Here is a 21830-nt window from a genome sequence, read left to right as displayed (position 1 = left end):
GTCACACAGGTCTTATTCATGCAATAGCTACAAATTTGTAGGAAAGTATATTAAAGTATTTATTGCCAAAAAAGCATTAAGCAACAAGCTGCTGTACCCAAACTGAAATAAACCAGATGAGTGAAGCAATATAAAAAAATAATGAATAGTAAGTTACCTGGGAAATTTAATATCATTACTTTTTGTTTGAGATCGATTTGTGGGCGAATCATGCACATACGTGTATTCTGTTTCTGTGTGAGACACACTCCATTGTCTTTAACTATCATCCATTCTCGGTCGTATTCAAAACCTTTTGGACCTATGTTCCAAGCTGACAAAATTTTGAACGCTCCACAAGATTTAATTGGAAATATACATATTTCCTTTAATATTATTTTAGTATTCATTGGTGGAATGTTTATCAGTACATCATCAACATTTTTAAAGTAAATTTGTTCATTAATTATTTTATTAACATTGCCATTATAATGTTTAATCTTTGGTGTTTCTACAAAATGATTTATGATACGCTTTTGTTTTCTTGCCTTTGCATTAACAAAACATCGGCATATCATATTAACGAATTTGTCAACATCTTCAAAGGTATTGTAGTATCCAAATGATATTCTTATAGCACCTGTGGGCTTTCCATTAATTAAATCTACTTCATCTCCACATCTGTGACCAGCATTATACATATCTTTCATATCCTTGTTTGACATGTGCAAATGTCTTTGACATGATCCAGAATTACAAAAACATCCTGTTCTGACACTTATGTTAAATAAGTCTGCCATGTGTTGGAACTGAAAGTTATATGTTATTTAAAAAAACTGTATAGTACTGTTATTTTTTTTTTTTTCTCCAAAATTAACTAATCTTACCTCGGAAAAACCAATGTAAGTTCCATCTTCTCTCACCAGATTAAAAGTTAAAACGCCCCCTTGCTTTGTAATGTCACTAAAATCTGAATCTAAATAGAATTTGATAGCCTTTGTGCCGTTTCGATGTCGTAAATCTAATAGCTGACAATACAAATCGTTTGCTAAATAAAACGTATGGTAAGATATTGTTTCCATAATATCGTCATGTATTATTCTTGGTATGATTCTGTACATTGTATCCAGACATTGTTTTAAAGAAATTATGGATAAGAAAGATAGAGATCCATCTTCAAATCTGAAAGAAATGTAATTAAATTATTTATACAGAAAATTGAAGTTATTTGGTTGTTGCATAAAATAAGATAATAATATACCTTTCATGAAAGATTTCCCTTTTGATATGATAGTGCTCATTACTCAATAATGCATCAACAGTGCCTCCACCAAAATACCTTTTTTGGCTTAAAACATTCTCACTAGATTTCTTAACTAATAAAGCTCCCAATCCAGTTGGGAAACCAAAAATCTTATAAAACGATAAAGATACAAAATCTGGTTGCACTTTTGTGAGATCCAATTTACTGGTAGCAACATATGCAGCAGCATCTAACAGAACGTACCAGTCACTGTTTATCTCACATAAATGCTTTTTCAAGTGATTGTTCAGACATCCATTTTTTATATTCTCTATGCAGTTTAAAGGGTATTTAAAACCATTGAAATTACTTTGAGCAGGATAAGCAACAAGACTGTTACCACCATTTGTGTATTTGCTTGTTTGTTTGGCTTTCGTGTTTATCACATTTAAGAAATCTTCATGGGCTATGTGGACTACTTCTGCATCTTTGTCTACTGCAAGTTCTCTTAAGCCAACAACAGATGTGTGATTGTCTTCTAGGTAAACAAAGGAACCACAATTTAAATCATCATCTTCATTTTTCATAAATTGAAATGATTCAATAACTAATTTCAAAGCTTGTGTGGTTCCAGATGTGAAAATCAACGTATATGTTGAAGGATCTGTATTGAAATGTTTTAGTATGAGACATCTAATTTGTTCTATGTAATCTTTTGTATTTTTATCTGTATGAGGATTCATATAAACATTTTTTAATAAGTCTTCATTTATGGACGTAATCAAACTTTTTGGGTATAAAGTAGCACCGGCATTGTCCAAATAACATCTGTCTGTGAAAGCGGAAATAAAAGGAATCAATATTTAAACATCTGGTTCACAAATTACCTTACTTTTAATTTTGTTATTTAAAATGTTCTTATTTGAATTGCATATCTACATATAAAATGACTGATATTTTAGCCATTATTTTTAATTTTCTTTTTAATCTGTATAACAAACATGTTCGGGCTGGTGCTGTGATTCATGTTAGATAGCCAGCTACGCTGAAAGTTTTTCATTGTATCCATTGGGCCAGAACAAAATATTCCAACAAACAATTATTGTAAGGGTAGCCATTTTCATGCATTCTCCAGATATTAATCACATATACATGAGACACCACCTCTTCCCAATTATTACTACGACTGAACATACCCTTGCTTTTTATTCTCTGAAGCAGTCAATTTGTTTTGATTATATGGCTCAAATAGCTGTTGTACACAATGATTGAAGCTTTAATGTCCAGTTATAAGTTAAGTGATTTAATTCATATTGTGAAGTGTTCAATCACTATCACAGGAAATTTTCTTCACAAAGTTAGAGAAATAAAAAAAGATGACCAGGTTGTTTTTCTGCTTTATTACTGTTAATACTGGGGGTCAAGATAGTCCGTAAAAAACTAATTGAAAATTTAATAACGCAGATAAGTGAAAATAAATAGTCCTACCAGAGTGAGAGGCCACTAGACTACATTTTTAGGATTTGTCAAGTTCAAATACTACAATAACATTTCCATTAAAAAAACATGTATTTCATTTTTCGTAACTGTATAATTTTTTGGCAATAATCATATTGACGCCTGCTAGATTTTTCTGTAGAACATCAACATAGTTAGTAATATAAAATGCTTCATTTCAGTTACAAAATCATAAAGTTAAGCAAACTTTCACTGGATTCCAAGAAGTTAATTGTAGAGAAAGTTGTTTGATTGTGAAATTTTGTAATTGATTTAACACTAAAATCAGGAATATTAGATTAGAACTAATTATACTGTAAATTGCAATAAACATACAAACATAAGACTTACTATAAAATACTACCATGTATATTAAAGAAATGATTAACAGCTCATTTACCTCCCAGTCTTTCAAACTCTGATGTAATTTTTATCATATCATCGGGCTCTATTATTTGACTTAGCACGGTCATCTCTGCGGATTCTTCATTAGTACCTAAAATAATTGTTATTAAATAAAACTGAAAGCGAAATTATATTATAAACAATAACAACGACGCACGTTCTTCTTTTTATATGGTGAAATCATAACTGATCGTTGGTATGTGTTCATTGTACATTTAACCTTGTTGTAATAACAACTGTTTTTATCGGGCAAATAATTACATTTCGTCCAAGGCACTTAGGAGTGTACATTTCATTAGCATGTCAAAATTGTCAAAACTTCAATTGTGAAATGAAACTATATCTATTATTTATTTTTTTAAGAGATTTTATGACCTGGTAACTAAGACCTTTAAGTAAGACATGACTTTATTTTCTTAATTTTATGAAAAATGATAATATGGAGTGAAATGAAATGAAGATGATTAATTTGAGACATTAATCAACTGGGATGAAATTTAATGAAATGAGATGATATGGGATGAAATATAATCGCAGTAAAATGGTGGTCATTTACTGAGATTTTTTGAGTGGACTTTTTGGAGGAACCCGAGAAGTTACGTCCAGCAGCTTTGTTTCATTTTCCCACATTTGTGCACTTTCACAGATATTAAACAGTTAATAAACCACCATTATTACACATTTAAACCTGAAGAAACACTAAATAGACAAAATAAAACAAATCACACAACTTCACTCCTCGCGTTCCCGCCAAAAAGTCCCTATATCTATGACTGAAACATAGATGATACACTTATTATTTATGAGACTGAAATTGAGTTGACTTCTTGGTTTTTTAGTATGGCAAACAGTTTCTTGCAAAATTAATATTGATGGTGCCTCGTTTATTTATTTCTAAAGGAATTAATTATTTTAATGTAATGATCGTAATGAAACGGGAGAAAATAAACGAAGAAATATCCTAGTAAAGTGGTAAAAATTATCAAGATTTGAGTAGATTTTTCAGAAGTGTCATAGAAGCGACGACGTTCCGTAACTTTGTATACTAAAAGATTAATGGGCTACCATCATTACACGTCTATACTAGAAACACTAAAATATCATATTAAAACATTTCAATGACTTCGCTCCTCGCTTCCCCCCAAAAAATCCGACGTTTTAATTTTGCTCTATAATTTAATGGTATCACTTTATCAGACTACTTGAAAAAACAATGATACATTCCCTTATTTTATTTGACCCTTTGATGATAACAACCATTTTCTATGATTGTGGACTTTTTGACGCGTACGCGAGATTTCAAGATGTGCGAATTATCTTTTGTGTTTCCTCAGGTTAAAAACGTGTTAAATGAAGCTCTATGAAAGTATGTACACAAATAACACTATGATGCATATATCTACCGCGTACAAGTTAGCAATGCACTTCGGTTTTTATATTAATACTAATTTTCCATGAACATCACCAATTAGAAAATTGTATGAGCAATTATTGAGCAACTCTATGTTTCCTACTATATGCTCCATAAAGATTTCTCTGACGATCTGTTTAAGATGATTTAATTACCATCTTAATTATTATTTTACCATCGCATCATCAGTTATTGAGGCAGAGTTCATTTCTACTAAATATTTGGAACCCTTGGAATTGTCGAGTTCATTTAAAATTAGAATGAGCTTCCTTCCACATTGTTCCAACAATAAATAAACAAGTTAGTTACGAAAATCGGTGAATAAACTACTATCTAGTAAGAATGTCTAGTCGTAGATCCATAATCTTCGTATTAATAATAAGAGTTAAAGTACTTAAGGTATGAAATTGCCGTTTTATTGTAATAGGTAGGTACTTCGAATTGACATAGAACCTTCATGGCTTGAGATTTTTGAGTGAAACTTTTTCAAATGGTACCTATGAGGTTTTTCTCTTAAAAAATGTGCAACTTTCGATTATTGACTTTTAGTTCTTTTTTTTTATTCAGTTTAGACACGAAAGAAGGATACTGCGAAAATTCGAGTGATTTTTGAATACGAGTTCCAACGCAGAACTAACGCTGCAGAAACAGCACGCAATATCAATGTTGCACTTGGAGAGGGAGGGGATGCACCGTGCGATTTTGGTTTAAGCGCTTTCGTGATAGAAATTTTGATTTGAAGAATGAACCACGTGGAAGACCGCCCACACATGTGAACAACAATGAATTGGAAGAGATGGTGGAAGCCGATCCGAGCCAAATTACCCAGGTGTTAGTGGATTTTTTTTTTAATTTTTCGGCCCGGCGGCCGAACGCCTACGCGGGGGTATGTGGGACTGATTCGCGACTTTGATACCGCGGGCCCAAGGAAGTTTTCAGGGCCATAGCCACTAAACGACTCCCCTGCACTCTTCGCCCAAGCGTCCGATCCCCTCTGAGGTCAGAACTCGGATGAGGTAAGGGGGTTGCCGCGGTTAATACTACAACCAGACGGCGCAGCTCACCCCAAGGACGCACGGCTAACGGAGCCTTGGCGAATCGGCGAATCGAAGGCTCTGAAACGTCGGCCGTCTCTTTACGGCAGCCCGTCAGGCCGCCCAGACGGTGCCGCTGGTGTCCGGAATACCCTTGTTTAACGTTTTTTTTAAGGGGTTTTATGACCTGGTAAGTATTTTTTAGTAGACCTTTAGGTCATGTTTTATTTTAATTTAGGTATATTCTTATTTTTATGAAAAATGATAGTATGGAGTGAAATGAAATGAAATGAAGATGATTAATTTGAGATATTAATCAACTGGGATGAAATGAGATGAGATGATATGGAATGAAATATAATCTCAATAAAAGTTATTAAGGTGGTAGGACCTCTTGTGAGTCCGCGCGCGTAGGTACCTCTGCCCTGCCTATTTCTGCCGTGAAGCAGTAATGCGTTTCGGTTTGAAGGGTGGGGCAGCCGTTGTAACTATATTTGAGACCTTAGAAGCTATATCTCAAAAAAGAAAAAGCCGCAAAAAGAAAAAGAAAAAAAAAGGAAAATCTGGTAATTTTTTTTATGAAAAATGGGTGCCTCATGATTTGATATCTGCAGAAGGAAACGCGTGTTGAAACTTGTGTTGCCTTGTTGAATCGATACAGAAATGAAAGAATATTGGATCGAATAATGTGATGAAAAGTGCATTCTTTACGATAACCGTAAGAGAAAAATGCAATGGCTGACCCCAGGTCAAACGCCGCAACATTATCCTAAAGCAAAGCCAATAAAAAAGTAATGGTAACTGTTTGGTGGTCTCATCATGATGTTATTCACTGTAGCTTTCTCCAACCTTTTCAAGCAATAACGGCAGATGTCTACTGTGCCGAACTTCGAACAATGATAGTAAAACTTGCAGTAAAACAGCCCCGACTCATGAATCGATGTTCACCATTATTGCTCCATGATAACGCGAGACCTCATACAGCACGAGAAACCGTTTTAACTCTACAGGATTTTTTTATTTATTTTTATTGCTTAGATGCGTGGACGAGCTCACAGCCCACCTGGTGTTAAGTGGTTACTGGAGCCCATAGGTATACATCTACAACGTAAATGCGCCACCCACATTGTGATATAAGTTCTAAGGTCTCAGTAGAGTTACAACGGCTGCCTCACCCTTTTAACGAAACGCATTACTGCTTCACGGCAGAAATAGGCAGGGTGGTGGTACCTACCCGTGCGGACCCACAATAGGTCCTACCACCAGTAATTAGTTAATTACGCAAATTATAATTTTGTGGGTTTCATTTTTATTACACGATGTTATTCCTTCACCGTGGAAGTCAATCGTGAACATTTCTTAAGTACCCAATTTAGTTATTTTATAAGAAAAATTGGTACCCGCCTGCAGGATTCGAACACCGTTGCATCGCTAAATACGAATGCATTGGACGTCTTATCCTTTAGGCCACGACGACTTCAAGACTGCAACTGCAACTGCAATTAGAAACCAATCGTCACCCTCCGTATTTGCCAGACCAGACCTTGCTCCAACGGACTACCATTTTTTTTTGTCATTTGGACAATTTTCTACATGATAAAGAGCTTCTTCCCAGGAGGCAGTACAAAATGCTTTCACACAGTTTGTAGAATCTAGATCACCAGAGTTCTATCGCAAAGGTATAAATGACCATCCTATTAGATGGCACTAATGTATAGATAATAATGGTAGATATTTTGATTAAATAAATATGTTAAATGAAAAAAAAAAACGAATTTCAATTTTTCACTACAAATCAGCAATTTCACACTTTAACCCCTAATGGATGGTAGTAAAATTATTATTGACCTGTATATAAATAACGTCGACAATAGATATTGACTTTATTTACAAATAGCATTATGCTTGCATTACAATATTTAGTCAATAAATAAATATATTAAAATGCATGTTATAGCAAGCCTAACGCCTGCCGCGTCGGCAGCCGAATACGTCCGCACCTCGCTCGCTACCATTCCTTTTCGAACTTGTTTGTAGGACCCTCTGGAGTATTCATACCCAGTGCTCCAGCTGGGCAACACAAAAATGTTTTTTAAGATTTTATAGCTGGAGACCAAAAATATATTGCTTACAATAAACCATTGAAATTGACATCTGGATATTCTACTTGTACGTTTAAAGCGCGATTCTTAGCAGTTTTATGATGCAAGTAAAATATGTTACTATTTGTGCAAAAAAATCTAAAAAAATCAATCGCGATGTGGCGACTGGAAATCGTTGATTCATTAATACATAATTACATGCTTTCGATATTTTTTTATATTATTGCTATGTAAATGAAGGATACATTGATCATTAGGGATAACGATATTATGCGTGAGACTGAATATTGTAATTATAGTAAAATCTAATTTTATTTATCTAGATGAGCATACAAGACCTGTAAATGTCACGGGATGTCAATCGGTTTTAGAAACAGGTCAGTGTCAATTACATGCGGTCAAAGACTCAGTTGTAATATCATTGCTATCCCATTTATCAAAACAGGAATATCTTATTTTTTCATAACAGAAAGAGAAAGGATGGCGGTATCTTTTTCGCAAAGCGAAACGGTTAATAAGCCATCATTATTATATCTTTAAGCCTGAACAGACACTAAAATAATATGAACAATTCACAAAACATGCAGCACAATTAGCCCTGCTAGTAATTACTATCATTAGTATTTCTAAGAACACACATTCAAATGTTAAACAAGAGCCAAAGGCTTTGAACGTAGTCTCAGCACATATAGGTACCTCAGACACCAGCCCCTTCGTAAATTGTGTTACACCAATTTAATTATTGCTTTTATGGAGGGCTTTTAGTAGCTTTTAGTAGCAAGCGGTGCCGTGATCGAATCCTTAAGTGAATTGAACATCTATGACAGAGGACCTATATTTTTCTATTTTATACACACTTTTAGATTCGCTATCTCTATAATATGATACTGATCTAGTATCGGAATAATAGGCCTACTCTTGAAATCTTTCTTAATTTTTGGTAAAACAAACTTATTTTAATGATTTCAATACAAGAAATCAGCACCATTTATGGCTGTATAAAATATAAACTAGCTAACTAACATATACAATACTATTTAATTCTTTATTAATGGTGTACACAGCGATAGAATGAACTCATCTAGTGTTAAGAAGATGGGTGTCCATAGACATTACAATACGTATGCCACCACCAAACTTGCAGCATTACAATGAAATCTCAGATCTAATTACAGTTGTAGTACCGTAATAGTAATAGTTTTAAAATAAAAAAATGTGTATGTGAGTGGAAAAATCAAAATAATTTAATTTTCTGTAATTATTACACTTTTTTACTCAATTTCAAGAAGATATCCTAGGAAGGTGACCTACAATAATAAATTGTTGCGATTATCATGACGCATCGCCTTAAGGAAGTAGTATGAAAGTGTGGAGAGAAGTGGAAACTTTATCTTTCTCAGATGCAGGTACCATGATGGCGGTAAAGTCAAAAGCCATTTATTACTTAGTGTTTTCATCAGTTTGTGCGAGTCGTAGACGTAATTAAAACTAATTTTATAGTTTAATCTCGCGTTTTTACTATCTTTTGTGACCACGAAAACTGTTAAAGGCTTCGAAATTACGGAAATGATATAAAGACAAAAAAAAACCGCGAGATTTCACATTTGTGCTCACACACTGTGAAATCTAGAATAAACGTAAATGTAAATTTTATTACTTGACAAGGATCCCGACCGGTAGCTTATAAAAGCTTTAACAATTTTTGGAAAGGGTTTAAAATACCTTTGAGATCGTATAACATAAAAGTAATGAATTATCTCGTTTTTCCTATCTAAAACCTGGACGTTGAGTATTTTTTTTATTTTTTATTGCCCTTGTAGGCAGACGAGCATGCGGCCCACCTGATGGTGAGTGGTTACCGTCGCCCATGGACTTCAGCAATGCCAGGGGCAGAGCCAAGCCGCTGCCTACCGTTTAATACTCTCCAAAAGCCTCGTTTGAAGAAGGACATGTCATAGCGCTCGGGAAACACCGTGGAGGGGAGCTCATTCCATAGCCGGATGGTACGTGGCAAAAAAGACCTCTGGAAACGCACTGTGGATGACCGCAGTGGCTCCAGGTAGTATGGATGAACTCTACTCCGGTGGCGGGCGGTGCGATGGTAAAAACGAGATGCCGGTATCATCTCGAACAATTCCTCAGAGCACTCCCCATGGAACAAACGGTACAAAATACAGAGGGAACCGAAGTCCCTCCGCAGACCCAGAGGTTCCAAACGATCCGTGAGAATGGGATTATCGACAATCCGAACGGCCCTCCTCTGTATGGAGTCAAATGGAAGAAGCTGGTATTTGGGAGCGCCGGCCCAGAGATGGGAGCAGTACTCCACGCGAGGCCGGACTTGTGCTTTATAAAGCAAAAGCCAGAGGATACCACAATGCCGAAATATTGATTCGCCGTATTTGCCAAACCACCGACTTATCCTAAAAAGTACATTGAGAAATTACGTGAACTGGTGTTTCCTGATCTTATTTAACGAAAAGAGATCATAATTTATCTTGTCATCTAGGGTTGGCTGTCACTCAGTCCACTATGGCTATCCTAAATTACAACGAGCAGCCATCCATCAAACAATCAAGCAACATCCAACGAGCACTACAAGTGGTTAGTGAAAACTATACTGGGCACAAGCAGTCCAAGGAAGATAAATTTATTCGCGGGTCCGGTTTCCCGGTTTTTTAGAGTTTGGTTTATTTATGTATATTGCTGTTTTTGACATGTCATTGACATAATATATGAATTAAAATAAAAGAAATATAAATTCTTTATGATTTTTAAACAAATAAAATACTTACCAAACGAAATATCTCGTCATGATGTTTAAAACTTTGAAATCGAAGTAATCCTAAAAATATATCTAGTATTAACATGTATGATAAAGTTTAAAAGATACCTCATTTTTATTTATTTATATATGTGAAAAAACCTAAGGATTTCTCTGGATAAAACACGAATAAACTGTCACCTTCGACCACTGCTACTGAATAAAATAATTTTAATGCTTTAGTAAGAGCTACATTCACGAATGTTTATGATGTTTTGAATGTCGGTAAATGTTATTTTTTGTTACACAAGCGTGCGTAGTTGAGAAATTGGATTGTCTCGCGAAGATTACTGTATTGAATCATTGAAAATATTTACAAATATCATTACGAAATAATTGATTAATGTTTTTACAATCCGCAAGTATTGTGGAGTGTGAAACAAAAACAAAAAATGAATTATTATGACACCGATGTGTGATTATAAACTTATGTATTTTCATGTTGGAAAACTCTTGCATGTTTGTCTCACATTAAAAACTTTTTATTTATTGCTCAAATGGGCTGACAGATCATCTGGTGCTTAGTGGTCTCCGAAGCCCATAGACATCAACCAAATTAATGACGCCGCCTATTTTGAGAGACTAAGTCTCACTTTTTGCAGTAGGTACAACGGCTGCCCCACTCTTCAAACTGAAACGCATTACTCACTCAATAGTGAACATTTGTCAGGTTTGTATACTGTTGACTGTTTCACGGGATCCGGGTTCGATAGCTGGTCTTCAGTATCTTTTGTTAAGGATAATCGTTGCCAAAATAAAATATGCCATATGGATTTTTCAGAGATTTCGACATTAATTATTAAATAAATAAATAATTAGGGGTGAACTGGACATTCCCACTTGGCCCATAACTAGGAATCGATGTAGACTGGGTACAAGAGACTAATACATACATTTAAATATAATAAATAATAAACATCTAGATACCTACAGAGCGAACAAAGTTGTTTGCCACGAATGTTTGTCAAGTGTGGGAAACGAACCCGCGGCCTACGTCCCAGCAGCGAGGGGCGTTAACTAGTGTACTACCGACTCAGTCCAAGTATTAACTATTTATTAATCAAAATTTCGTATAAAAAGAAAAAGAAGAGTTGTGCTTTTTGCACATAGCATGTGATATTGGTTTGACAACAACTAATATGTACCACCCAGGATCTGAATATAGTTACTCGGTTCTGCTTCGGTTATCATGTATTTCATAAGCTAATAAATAGAATAAAGAAATATATATATTTCTACTTTATTAACTAGTGTTTATGTAGTTTGTATATGGAATGAAAGCATACTGTAGACATAAGTACTTTCTTTATTATCCTTAAGGCGCGTTGACAATATCATCAGAGTATGGTCAGACCGAGTAGCACCATGCGAGTTCTCTTCATCTTCATTCGAGTATTAATGGAGCTCACACAAAACATGCCCGACAAGTTGTTACATTCGTACTGACATGGCGATAGTTACTTTTAAGCCCCTTATTAATTACTGGTTAGCTCGGTATGCCAATAAAAGGCATGTCCATTTCGGTAATGTTGCTAAACTGTTAACACAATAATAAAATACTTAAAACAAATACTACTTTTACAGATTTGTATCAACAATGAAGTTATCACTTTAGGTGTGAAACTCAATGATAAATGTTTTAGCAGTCAAAATCTCAAAGGGCTCCTACCTGTGCGAGTAGGTATCAAAGTGCCTTCGGTCGACGCATATTATGTTCTTGTCAACGCGGCTTTAGTACGTTTACTGTTAACTCGTGCTTCTATAGTAATAATAAAACCAGTTTAAACACTAATGTCACTAAATAAAACTGAATTAAAGAACCAAAAGATAAAATTAATGATACCTACTATAGATTATTCGTGGTAGGTAACAGTGTTATTTTCACGAAGCTTACATTACGATGAAACTTATCTTTAATTGATGTAACTAGTTTTCTGTCGTAGTTGTATTGCGTTACAAAGTTAGAATTTAAAATTTTCTATTTCAAGTTTTTTCTTCTTCTTCTTAATATAATATTTATAAACGCTCGGGCTAGAGAATGAATGTTAGGACAAAAACCATTGTTTCATGAAACACAGAATGTTATTTTCCACTTTCAGGCTTTGATCTTAATCTACGATTTATCTTCGATGTTTTGATGGGGGAGAGAAGGGAGTTTACTGGTGGTAGGACCTCTTGTGAATCCGCGCGGGTAGGTACCACCGCCCTGCCTATTTCTGCCGTGAAGAAGTAATGCGTTTCGGTTTGAAGGGTGGGGCAGCCGTTGTAACTACACTGAGATCTTAGAATTTATATCTCAAGGTGGGTGGCGCATTTACGTTTTAGATGTCCATGGGCTCCAGTAACCACTTAACACCAGGTGGGCTGTGAGCGCGTTCACCCATCTAAGCTAAAAAAAAAAAAAATATATATTAATAAATTATATTGATCTTTTTTCGTACCACTTGTATTTATAGTTCGTTTGGGTATATTTTTATTTTCAATAAACTGTTGAAAGGAGTACAAGGTATAATTAAATATATTTTTTTCATTAATGGAAAACGCTAATAGTCAATTAAAATATTTTTTTAGAAGAAAAGCTGTTTTATTCAATCAAACACATGCGTGGGTAGTTTCAAACTGCCAAGTTTATGGGGTGGACTACCATAGTTTAATTTACAATACCTAAATTTCGATAGGATATTGAAATTCATAATAATCGCTTATAATATTTAGACCTTATTGTTGTGACAAAAGAAAGTTCAAGTTCAAGCACCTTACAAAATGGACAGTCATGGCTACACATTGTACCATGGCTTCTGTTACAAAATCGAAAATTTACTCTTATTCATAAGATGAACTCGAGCATTTTTTTAGAACATAACCCGACTATAATAAGCTGTGTAACTGCTTTCGAAGGTGAGCCCTAGTATGAGTTACGAACGCAGGCATGAGTACGATGGCTCTCGATTAAAATTAAGTGTCTAATTCCCATCTCTAAAAAAAATTTATTTTAATTTTACGTGTCTCGACTGAAATCATTTTGAATAAATACACAAATTTAATTTTTGAGTTGAATGGCATTAGTATGCTTTATTTGAGTAACTTAGAAAAAAATGCGTGAATTGAGAATCCTTCCCTGAGGTCATTGCTAGGCAGCACGTTTGGGTTGCTTGGCATTGACCCACAGCTCGAAGCCAAATTTTTAAGGTTCAGATAACGTTTCGTCTTTGTCGTAGTGAGACGTATTTTGTAACAATGTACTTTGGTTATGTGATAATACCACGAGTAATTGTGCTTCCAATGTTAATTAATTACGTTAGTAGTAACCATTTAAAAATTATCAGTGATTCTGACTTGTTCTTGGACTCTCCACAATTAATGGCAAAATATGGATATGCTTCACAAAACCACACTGTCATTACTGAAGATGGATACAAATTAAGTATATTTCGGATACAGAAGACAGGACCTCCAATACTCTTGGTGCACGGAATCGGTGACAGTTCTGATTCCTGGCTGATTTTTGATCGGTCTCATTCGCTAGCTTACCAACTTTCGGATCTCAATTATGATGTGTGGATTTACAATGCAAGAGGAAACAAATACAGTAAAGGACACATAGAAAATATTCCAAGGAAACAGTATTGGGACTTCAGTTATGAAGAAATGGGATCTCAGGATTTGCCCGCCGTTGTTGATCATATACTTTCTACGACTTCTCACACGAAACTATCTTATGTTGGATTCTCTCAAGGAACGACAATATTCTTTGTCATGACCACCATGAAACCGGAATATAACAAAAAAATACAAAACGCATTTTTACTAGCACCTATTACGACAGTAAAGAATATAATACATCCGTTTGTAGACATTTTTACAAATAATATAGATTTTGTGTCGTCTTTTGTGAACGATATCGGTGTTTATGAATTGTTCTCAGATAATGTGTTTTTTAATTTGTATCACGCTAAAGTGTGTCGTGGAGGGGAGTTACAAAACGTCCTGTGCTTATTAGAGTTTTTCCTCAATTATGGTGTAACCGACTTAAAGAAGTTGGTTTCAGAGAGGTTACCGGCTCTGGCAAGCCACATACCTGCTGGTGTTTCTACAAAAACATTTTTACATTACTTCCAAAGTTATATAAGTGGACAGTTTCAAAGGTTCGACTACGGTAATACTAAAAATATAATTATGTATAACAGTTCAAAGCCACCGAAATATAATTTAAAATTAGTAGAAGCTCCGTTATATTTATTCGCCAGTGAAACGGACTGGTTTAGTAGAATTGATAATGTAAAAGAAGCGGTATCACAGTTACCAAATGTTGTAAGTTACGTAGTTTTAAATGCTACTTTGGATTTTACACATTTAGAATATGTGTACGGCTCGCGTAATAGTTTGGTTAACGGTCGTATAATAAGTATTTTAACGAGTAACGCGTGATGCAGCAGAAGGTAAACTTTAGTAAATTTATGGGCTAATACCTAAAGAGTTGATTTAAATTATTATTTATTTTACCGGTGTGATGTATTCTAATTTTCAATCTCAGTTAAGCTGTAAACAATTCTTTGAGCAATGGAAAATCGAGTTACATACTCCGTTTGGATGAATGATTTCAATCCGCTTTGATCTACTATGTAGCCTATTGAACTGGTCGTTAACTATGTTGCCATATTTTTAATGTGTTATAGTTCTCTAGTTTATTTATTAATATTGATCTTCAGGAGCATAATGTATTAAATAGAGAATTAGATGAAACATTAGTTTAATTCAAAAGGAATACAATAATTTCACGCTCGACTTATCAATATGTTAATATTACTTGAGTGTCAAAATTAAATGTAAAAGTTTTTATTCAAATGGACCTTCACAGATGCTTTTATACAGTCATGACTTTATCACTGTTTTAGAATGCAGTTTCATTATTGAGAAAAATCCGCGAGAATGTCAGGGTCATTTTAATTAATAAATAGTAAGCATAATAAATATGTAGTATCTACCACACAGACAAAAAATATGTATGCTAAATAAATGAAATAATTTTATTAAGAACATATAATTACTCTAAGTATAGGAAACAAGTCTGCATTATCGAGCACTGACCAAAGATATGTTCAGTATAGACGTAGTATCGAGCACAATTTCAACTATTATACGGTATAACGGTGCCGTTTAAAACATTCAAATGTATAAAATTTCAAATTAAAATGTTACGGAAATTACATACCAACACCATTTACACCTTACATAATTTGATAAAGTATAAATAAATCAAAATAAATAAATAAAGAAATAAATTCGATAAACCAATTTGTTTCTCGTTTTTTTTGTAAATATTTTACATGCTGCAAACAAGGGACGACGAGTTTTTTTATTTTATCCTACCTAATCTGGTAACCTTAGGGGGCTATTCCAGCGTAACAAGACGAGTAGTTGAGCTCAGGGGGCTCTAAGTTGAAGATGTTGCTAACACTAACCCTAGCAAGAACAGTGCTTCGCAGAATCTACCATCGGATCGGAAACGCGACGCACTGAGAAGATTCGGCTAGAAACTCAGTGGGCCGTGTCTCTGGGTCAATTTATTCGCCGAACCCTTCGTAGCGAGGGACGGGTTCGACGAGAATGGTGACTGGTGCTTGTGGTACCTATAAGCGACAATAGTGGATAGTGGTGGCAACGATAGTGGTGGCAAGATCCGAAATGACGTGTGTTTGTGCGACGTCGACTGTCTCCATTGAGTTCAATCGACACGGCTGTCAGAAAGAAATAGGATCGTAATCCTCAACCGCGTTAGTTTGCAACTTGCTTACATGTAATTAATAATACAACAGTATACCTTACTTCGCAGTAGAAATCTATAAGGCACCATGCGTACCAGGCGTACCTCTTGTAGGCAGCCAAGCATTCGGCCCACCTGATAGTGAGTGGTTACCGTCGCCCATGGACTTCAGCAATGCCAGGGGCAGAGCCAAGCCGCTGCCTACCGAATTTAGGAATATTTTTGCTTGTCCCTCAATCGAAATACAATATATAGAAATCCGTTCACTGTATTGCCTGTAACGACAATTGATGCTACGATTGTATTGTATGTGTGTACGGACGTACATATGTGCATAAATACGAGTATGTACACTACATTATAGAAATTTACGTTTAGAAACTAAAGCTATCGCATCTAAGTTAAATACGTACTTAACAAGTGTTCACGATTGATTTCCACAGTGAAGGAATAACATCGTGTAATAAAAATCAAACCCGCAAAATTATAATTTGCGTAATTACTGGTGGTAGGACCTCTTGTGAGTCCGCACAGGTAGGTACAACCACCCCGCCTATTTCTGCCGTGAAGCAGTAATGCGTTTCGGTTTGAAGGGTGGGGTAGCCTTTGTAACTATACTGAGACCTAAGAACTTATATCTCAAGGTGGGTGGCGCATTTACGTTGTAGATGTCTATGGGCTCTATCTAGTAACCACTTAACACCAGGTGGGCAGTGAGCTCGTCTACCCATCTAAGCAATAAATAAAAATCACACAATTATAATGCGTTCGAAAATTAAGGGCTTGTTGACCGGACAGGACTTGGGCTGCGTTCGTTACCTGGACAAAGCAGAGTGTTTTCCACGTTAAATTGAGTGTAGAGAGGCAATTCGAACGGGACGCCTGTTCGCGACAACGGTATGGAAAACCGAGTTTTTTAATTTTCGGCCCTCGGCTCCCGACGAGACTCGCTGACATATGTGTGTGTGTGTGTATTTTTTTTTACTTTTAGTTCTCCGGGTACGCGTCGAACGCAACGATTTTTAATTATTTATACGTGCTTCGAGTTCAGACTGTATTTAAAAAAAATGATTTTCCTCCTCTGACCAAAAAAAGTTGCAAAACAAGTAAACAACCAAAGTCGAACGTTACATGTTCGTAACGCTGGAAAATACGTCGAGGCAAATTAGTTAAGAATCTTATAATTTCCGTTTTTAAGGCAATCTTATAATGATTTTTAATTCTACCTTTATCGAAATTATTAGTAATGAGTTAGGGAAAAGATTAATTGATGAGTCAATTTTGGGTAAAGGTCAATGACATTCTTTGATATTTAATAAACGATAACTTTATTTTACTGAAATTGGTGACGGAAATGTTAAATTTCCAAGAAATCGCCTGACTAAATCTTTAAGATATACAATGTATATGTGATCATCATGTGAAATCCCATCTTGGGTCAATTTGATTGCTGCCGGTGTGACCTCTAGTGGATACTAACGGTTGACCAGTTAGCAAGTACTTTGATCGGAAGTATGTACATTACGCAGTTCTAAGGAGTAATTTGAAAAACATTAAAAAGCGCCTTCTGTTTGTTTTCGTTCAAACCACAATTTCAGATTTACTTAATAATACTTGCTCTGTAGCCGCAAATGAATATATTAAACAAGTGGTAAATATTCGCCGTACAGTTTAATTAATAAATTGTATTTAATACCAACATATATACTTATATCTACATAATAATATATACAATACTAAGTACGTTTTTAAATGTAACTGTTTGCTGGTAATTATTACGGACAAACATGTTCAGTAAACAAAGTGATTAGTCTATTCCCAATTAACTTTATTATTAATTAATCAAGCCTATTGTCTGGTGAAGTTGTTTGTTCTGAACATGCACGCATTGTTGGTATCGTGCTGCTCATTTCTGTCCTTAATTCTGAAATCCTTTATTCAAAGCCGTTCATTAGATAGTTCAAAGTGGTTTCCATTTTGTGGTGTCTAAAGACTTCGGTAATGCATTTTAGAATATTAAGCCATGTATTTTGAATTAATCTTCCTTTGTTAATGCAAAAATGAAATGAAAAAAAAAAACTTCCGGATACTCAAAATTAAATATTGCATTTTTTTTAGGCAACTAACAATTTTAATATTTTTCAAGTTCCGTAGAATTAAAATAATTTACATAATTAACTAATTTTCAGTTAATAAAATAAATTATAATCTTTTGTGCTAATGCATAACATTGTGTTGTTATCAAGTATAGTTTTTTTTGCGTTCGTGGAGGAAACAGTCATATATAATTTTATTTTAAAACAATGACGGTCAAGTACGACTGTTTTGCCGTTTTTCAGGAAAGATAAGCCACACAGCCTCGTCCTTCCGATATTCAGCGATTACCGGAACCTATACATACAGTTATCGGAATGCCTATGGCTTCAAACACAAGATTGAAATCTTAAAACTCCATCAGGTCCAATAGTACCACCCTCTTCAGGGGAAGGCTATTGGAGTTGCATTATCAATATAGGACATTTAACCCACGAGTCATTGAAACAAATGGCTGTGTGAATTTCATTAAAAATCGCGGTAGTCACATTAGTCCTTGAGTTTTTATACTTTATAATAAATTTAAGTAAAATTGAGTATAAAATATACTTTAAGTATACGTTAACGCTTTATGATAGAAACGTTTTTTTTATGAGGTATATTCATTAAAATGTTATGATATAGGAAATCTAAATGAGTATAAATATGTGAAATTTAAAAATGTTTCACTTATAAGGCTATTGGCAGTGAGTTCGGAGAAGGCCGTCTCCGGGGGCGGGGTGGCCTTGGCGGTGTCATTCGATATCGCTAATGCGTTTAACACCCTGCCCTGGTCCGTGATAAGGGGGACGCTTGAAAGACACGGAGAACCCGCTCACGTGTGCCGGACGCGATGGGATCGTGCACCGTTTCCCGGTCGTGCACGGTGTTCCACAGGGGTCAGTGCTCGGCCCCTTTTTGTGGAATATCAGGTATGACTGGGTGCTGGGGGGTGCCCTTCTCCCAGGCTAAGTCTGCTCGTATTGCCACCGCTGAGGTGGCGCATGTCATCGGCAAACTCAGGAGATTGGGCCTCAAAGTGGCGCTCAGTAAATCCAAGGCCATGTGGTTCCACAGGCCCCAGAGAGTGCCACCTGTCGATGCCCAATCGTGGTTGGAGGCGTCCCTATCGGGTCGGGGTGCAGTTGAAGTACCTCAGCCTTCTGAAGGTTCTGAAAGTGACCGACCTTCTGTGCTCACTTTCAGAACCTGGTCCCTCGTTTGTTTGGGGGTGGCTGGCAAGTCAAGCCGGCTTCTGCCCAACGTCAGGGGGCCTGACCAGGTGACGCGCCGTCTCTATACAGGGGTGATGCGATCAATGGCCCTATACCTGTGTGGGGCCAGGCCCTGGCCGTGGGGGTAGCGAAGCTGCTGCAACAGCCGCAACGCAACATCGCGGTCAGGGTGATCCATGGTTATCGCACTGTCTTTTTCGATCCGGCGTGTGTAATGGTTTGGACACCACCTTGGAGTCAGAGGCGCTCGGTGCTGACTATCAGTGGCGGGCTGATCTTCGTGCCCGGGGCGCAGCTCGTACCAGCCTCAGTGTGGTCGGAGCGCGGGGCGCCCAATCTCAGCGGTCAGTACTGGAGTCATGGTGCAGGCGGCTGGTCGATCCTTCGGCTGGTCGTAAGACCGTCGAGTCAATTTGCCCGGTCCTTGTAGATTGGGTGAATCGTGACAGAGGACGCCTCACTTTACGACTGACGCAGGTGCGGCGGAGCATACGCTCGTCGCCTGCCCCGCATGAGAGAGGTGGCCCCGTGACCTCGTCGCAAAAATAGGAAACAACTTGTCGTTGCCGTGTGTTGTGGCATCGATGCTCGGCGGCCACGAGTCGTGGAAGGCGATGCTCGACTTCTGCGAGTGCACCATCTCGCAGAAGGAGGCGGCGGGGCGCGTAAGAGATCCACAAGCCCGCCGCCGTTGAGCGGGGTCCGGAGAGGCGGATCTCGTCCAAGCCCTGGCCCTCTAAGTGTTTCGGGTTCACCTAACATGTCGGTCCGGGGACCGGTGAGGGGGGCCTAAGAAGACGACGTGCAAGCTGCTCTACACGCGTTTTACGCAAGAACATTCGGGTGATGGAAGGTCGGCTATCCTCGACCCACGTTGGTTTTGACCCAGCGGGGTATTCCGTAGGATAACTCACTCTAACCGGCGTCATCTAGGCAGGCTTCGGATAGCCAGCCGACCGAGAGGGCTGGTGGTCGTGGCGCCGACGACAGCCGGTCCGGCGTCCCAAGGGGGAGGGTGATGGGAGAGATGTGCTCCGCACTAAGCGCTTCACTTTTCCCTCTTTGCCTTTTCAGGAGTTCTGTATCATGCGATGTTCGGAAGTGGGTTCTTGAGCGACAGGAGGTTTTAGTCGGTTCGACTCCGACATGCTCCGCCCGCCATCCCTAGTGAACGGCAGAAGTTCGGCGATTTCGTCTTGACCAAAAAAAAAGTTACCTATGAGCTCACAAAACGCTCTACCACCAGTTAACCAACCACCGACGATCGAACTACTCAATATTTATAATATTAGTTTTAATACATTCCTATTGATATGATTGAATAAGTGAATTAAAAGTAAGCCATCATATGTGCAAAGCGTTAAAATATCGGTCTGCTATTCTTTTTATAATATTTTTATAATTTGGTTTATTTATAATTTGGCAATTGTGTTCTGGAAATTGTTTTTACCCGATAAGAGTGACCATTATATGTACTTTTTGTGTATTCTGATTGTTTTATTTTACGAACATATTTTTTCATTTTATATAACGACTAGCGACCCGCCCTCGCTTCGCTTCGGAAACATTAAAACACACATGAAACCAAAAAAATAAATAAAAAAAGTAGCCTATGTTCATCAGGGACAATGTCGGCTTCTAATGGAAAAATAATTTTTCAAATCGGTCCAGTAGTTTCGGAGCCTATTCGAAACAAACAAACAAACAAATCTTTCCTCTTTATAATATTAGTATAGATTGATTGATTAATGCCATGACCAAATTTTAAATTGCAAAAATTTTTTAAAAATTAATTAATTAATTACCCTTAATTATATACCACAAATCCGTTTGTTTTAGCCTTTTCTTTAATAAGAACGAAAAACAATTCAAATGTATTATTAACTTTCAATATCTTGTTATATAATGATTATTTTCGTGTAATTGTAATTAATTTGTTTAAATTCGTTCCGTACTACATAAAAAATATATTTATATTATAAATACTAATTACCTGTTTCAGTCCTACAGAATATTGAATTCAATGCTCCCATTTTGAAAACCTTTTAATTTTATCACTTCCTAAAAACAGAGTGACCGGTTACACGAAATACGACAAAGCAGTCCAGCGATGCAACAGTTATAACAATAGATTTAAAAAAATCAAATATTATATTGAGATTAAAATGACTAGGCGAACTTTTTATGAGCTGGGTATTTGAGCAGAATTCTGTAACTGGTTTTGCAATAAAATAAAACGTGTAAACAACCCAAGAGTGTTAAA

At 36.5% G+C, this 21830-nt stretch overlaps 2 protein-coding genes across 6 annotated transcripts in view; one reads left to right on the top strand and one right to left on the bottom strand.

Moving 5' to 3' along the window:
• The window catches only part of mal (molybdenum cofactor sulfurase), a 25564-nt gene extending 3734 nt beyond the window's left edge, over window positions 1-21830 (bottom strand). For 2 of the 5 annotated variants that reach the window (XM_028170253.2, XM_089729794.1), the window contains exons 1-5: window positions 21561-21830; window positions 3120-3215; window positions 1241-2054; window positions 867-1161; window positions 158-788 (exon numbers count right to left, since the gene is read on the bottom strand). In XM_028170253.2, the coding sequence (XP_028026054.2) occupies window positions 158-788; window positions 867-1161; window positions 1241-2054; window positions 3120-3215; window positions 21561-21600 (1876 nt within the window). In that variant the 5' untranslated portion in view covers window positions 21601-21830. Of the gene's footprint in view, window positions 1-157; window positions 789-866; window positions 1162-1240; window positions 2055-3119; window positions 3216-3281; window positions 3462-10466; window positions 10517-21560 lie in introns of those variants that run through there. The other 3 variants (XM_089729793.1, XM_028170254.2, XM_028170255.2) reach the window with 3 other exon arrangements.
• On the top strand, window positions 13614-15924 carry LOC149502329 (lipase 1-like). The gene has a single exon (XM_089729840.1). The coding sequence runs from the start codon at window positions 13733-13735 to the stop codon at window positions 14921-14923; it is 1191 nt and encodes a 396-aa protein (XP_089585966.1). The 5' UTR covers window positions 13614-13732; the 3' UTR covers window positions 14924-15924.

This window comes from Bombyx mandarina, chromosome 09 (genome assembly GCF_030267445.1).
Source record: "Bombyx mandarina strain Sakado chromosome 09, ASM3026744v2".
In the NCBI taxonomy this organism is placed as follows: domain Eukaryota; kingdom Metazoa; phylum Arthropoda; class Insecta; order Lepidoptera; family Bombycidae; genus Bombyx; species Bombyx mandarina.
Note: the sequence above shows the minus strand (reverse complement) of the source record. Positions and strands in the feature narration are given on the sequence as shown.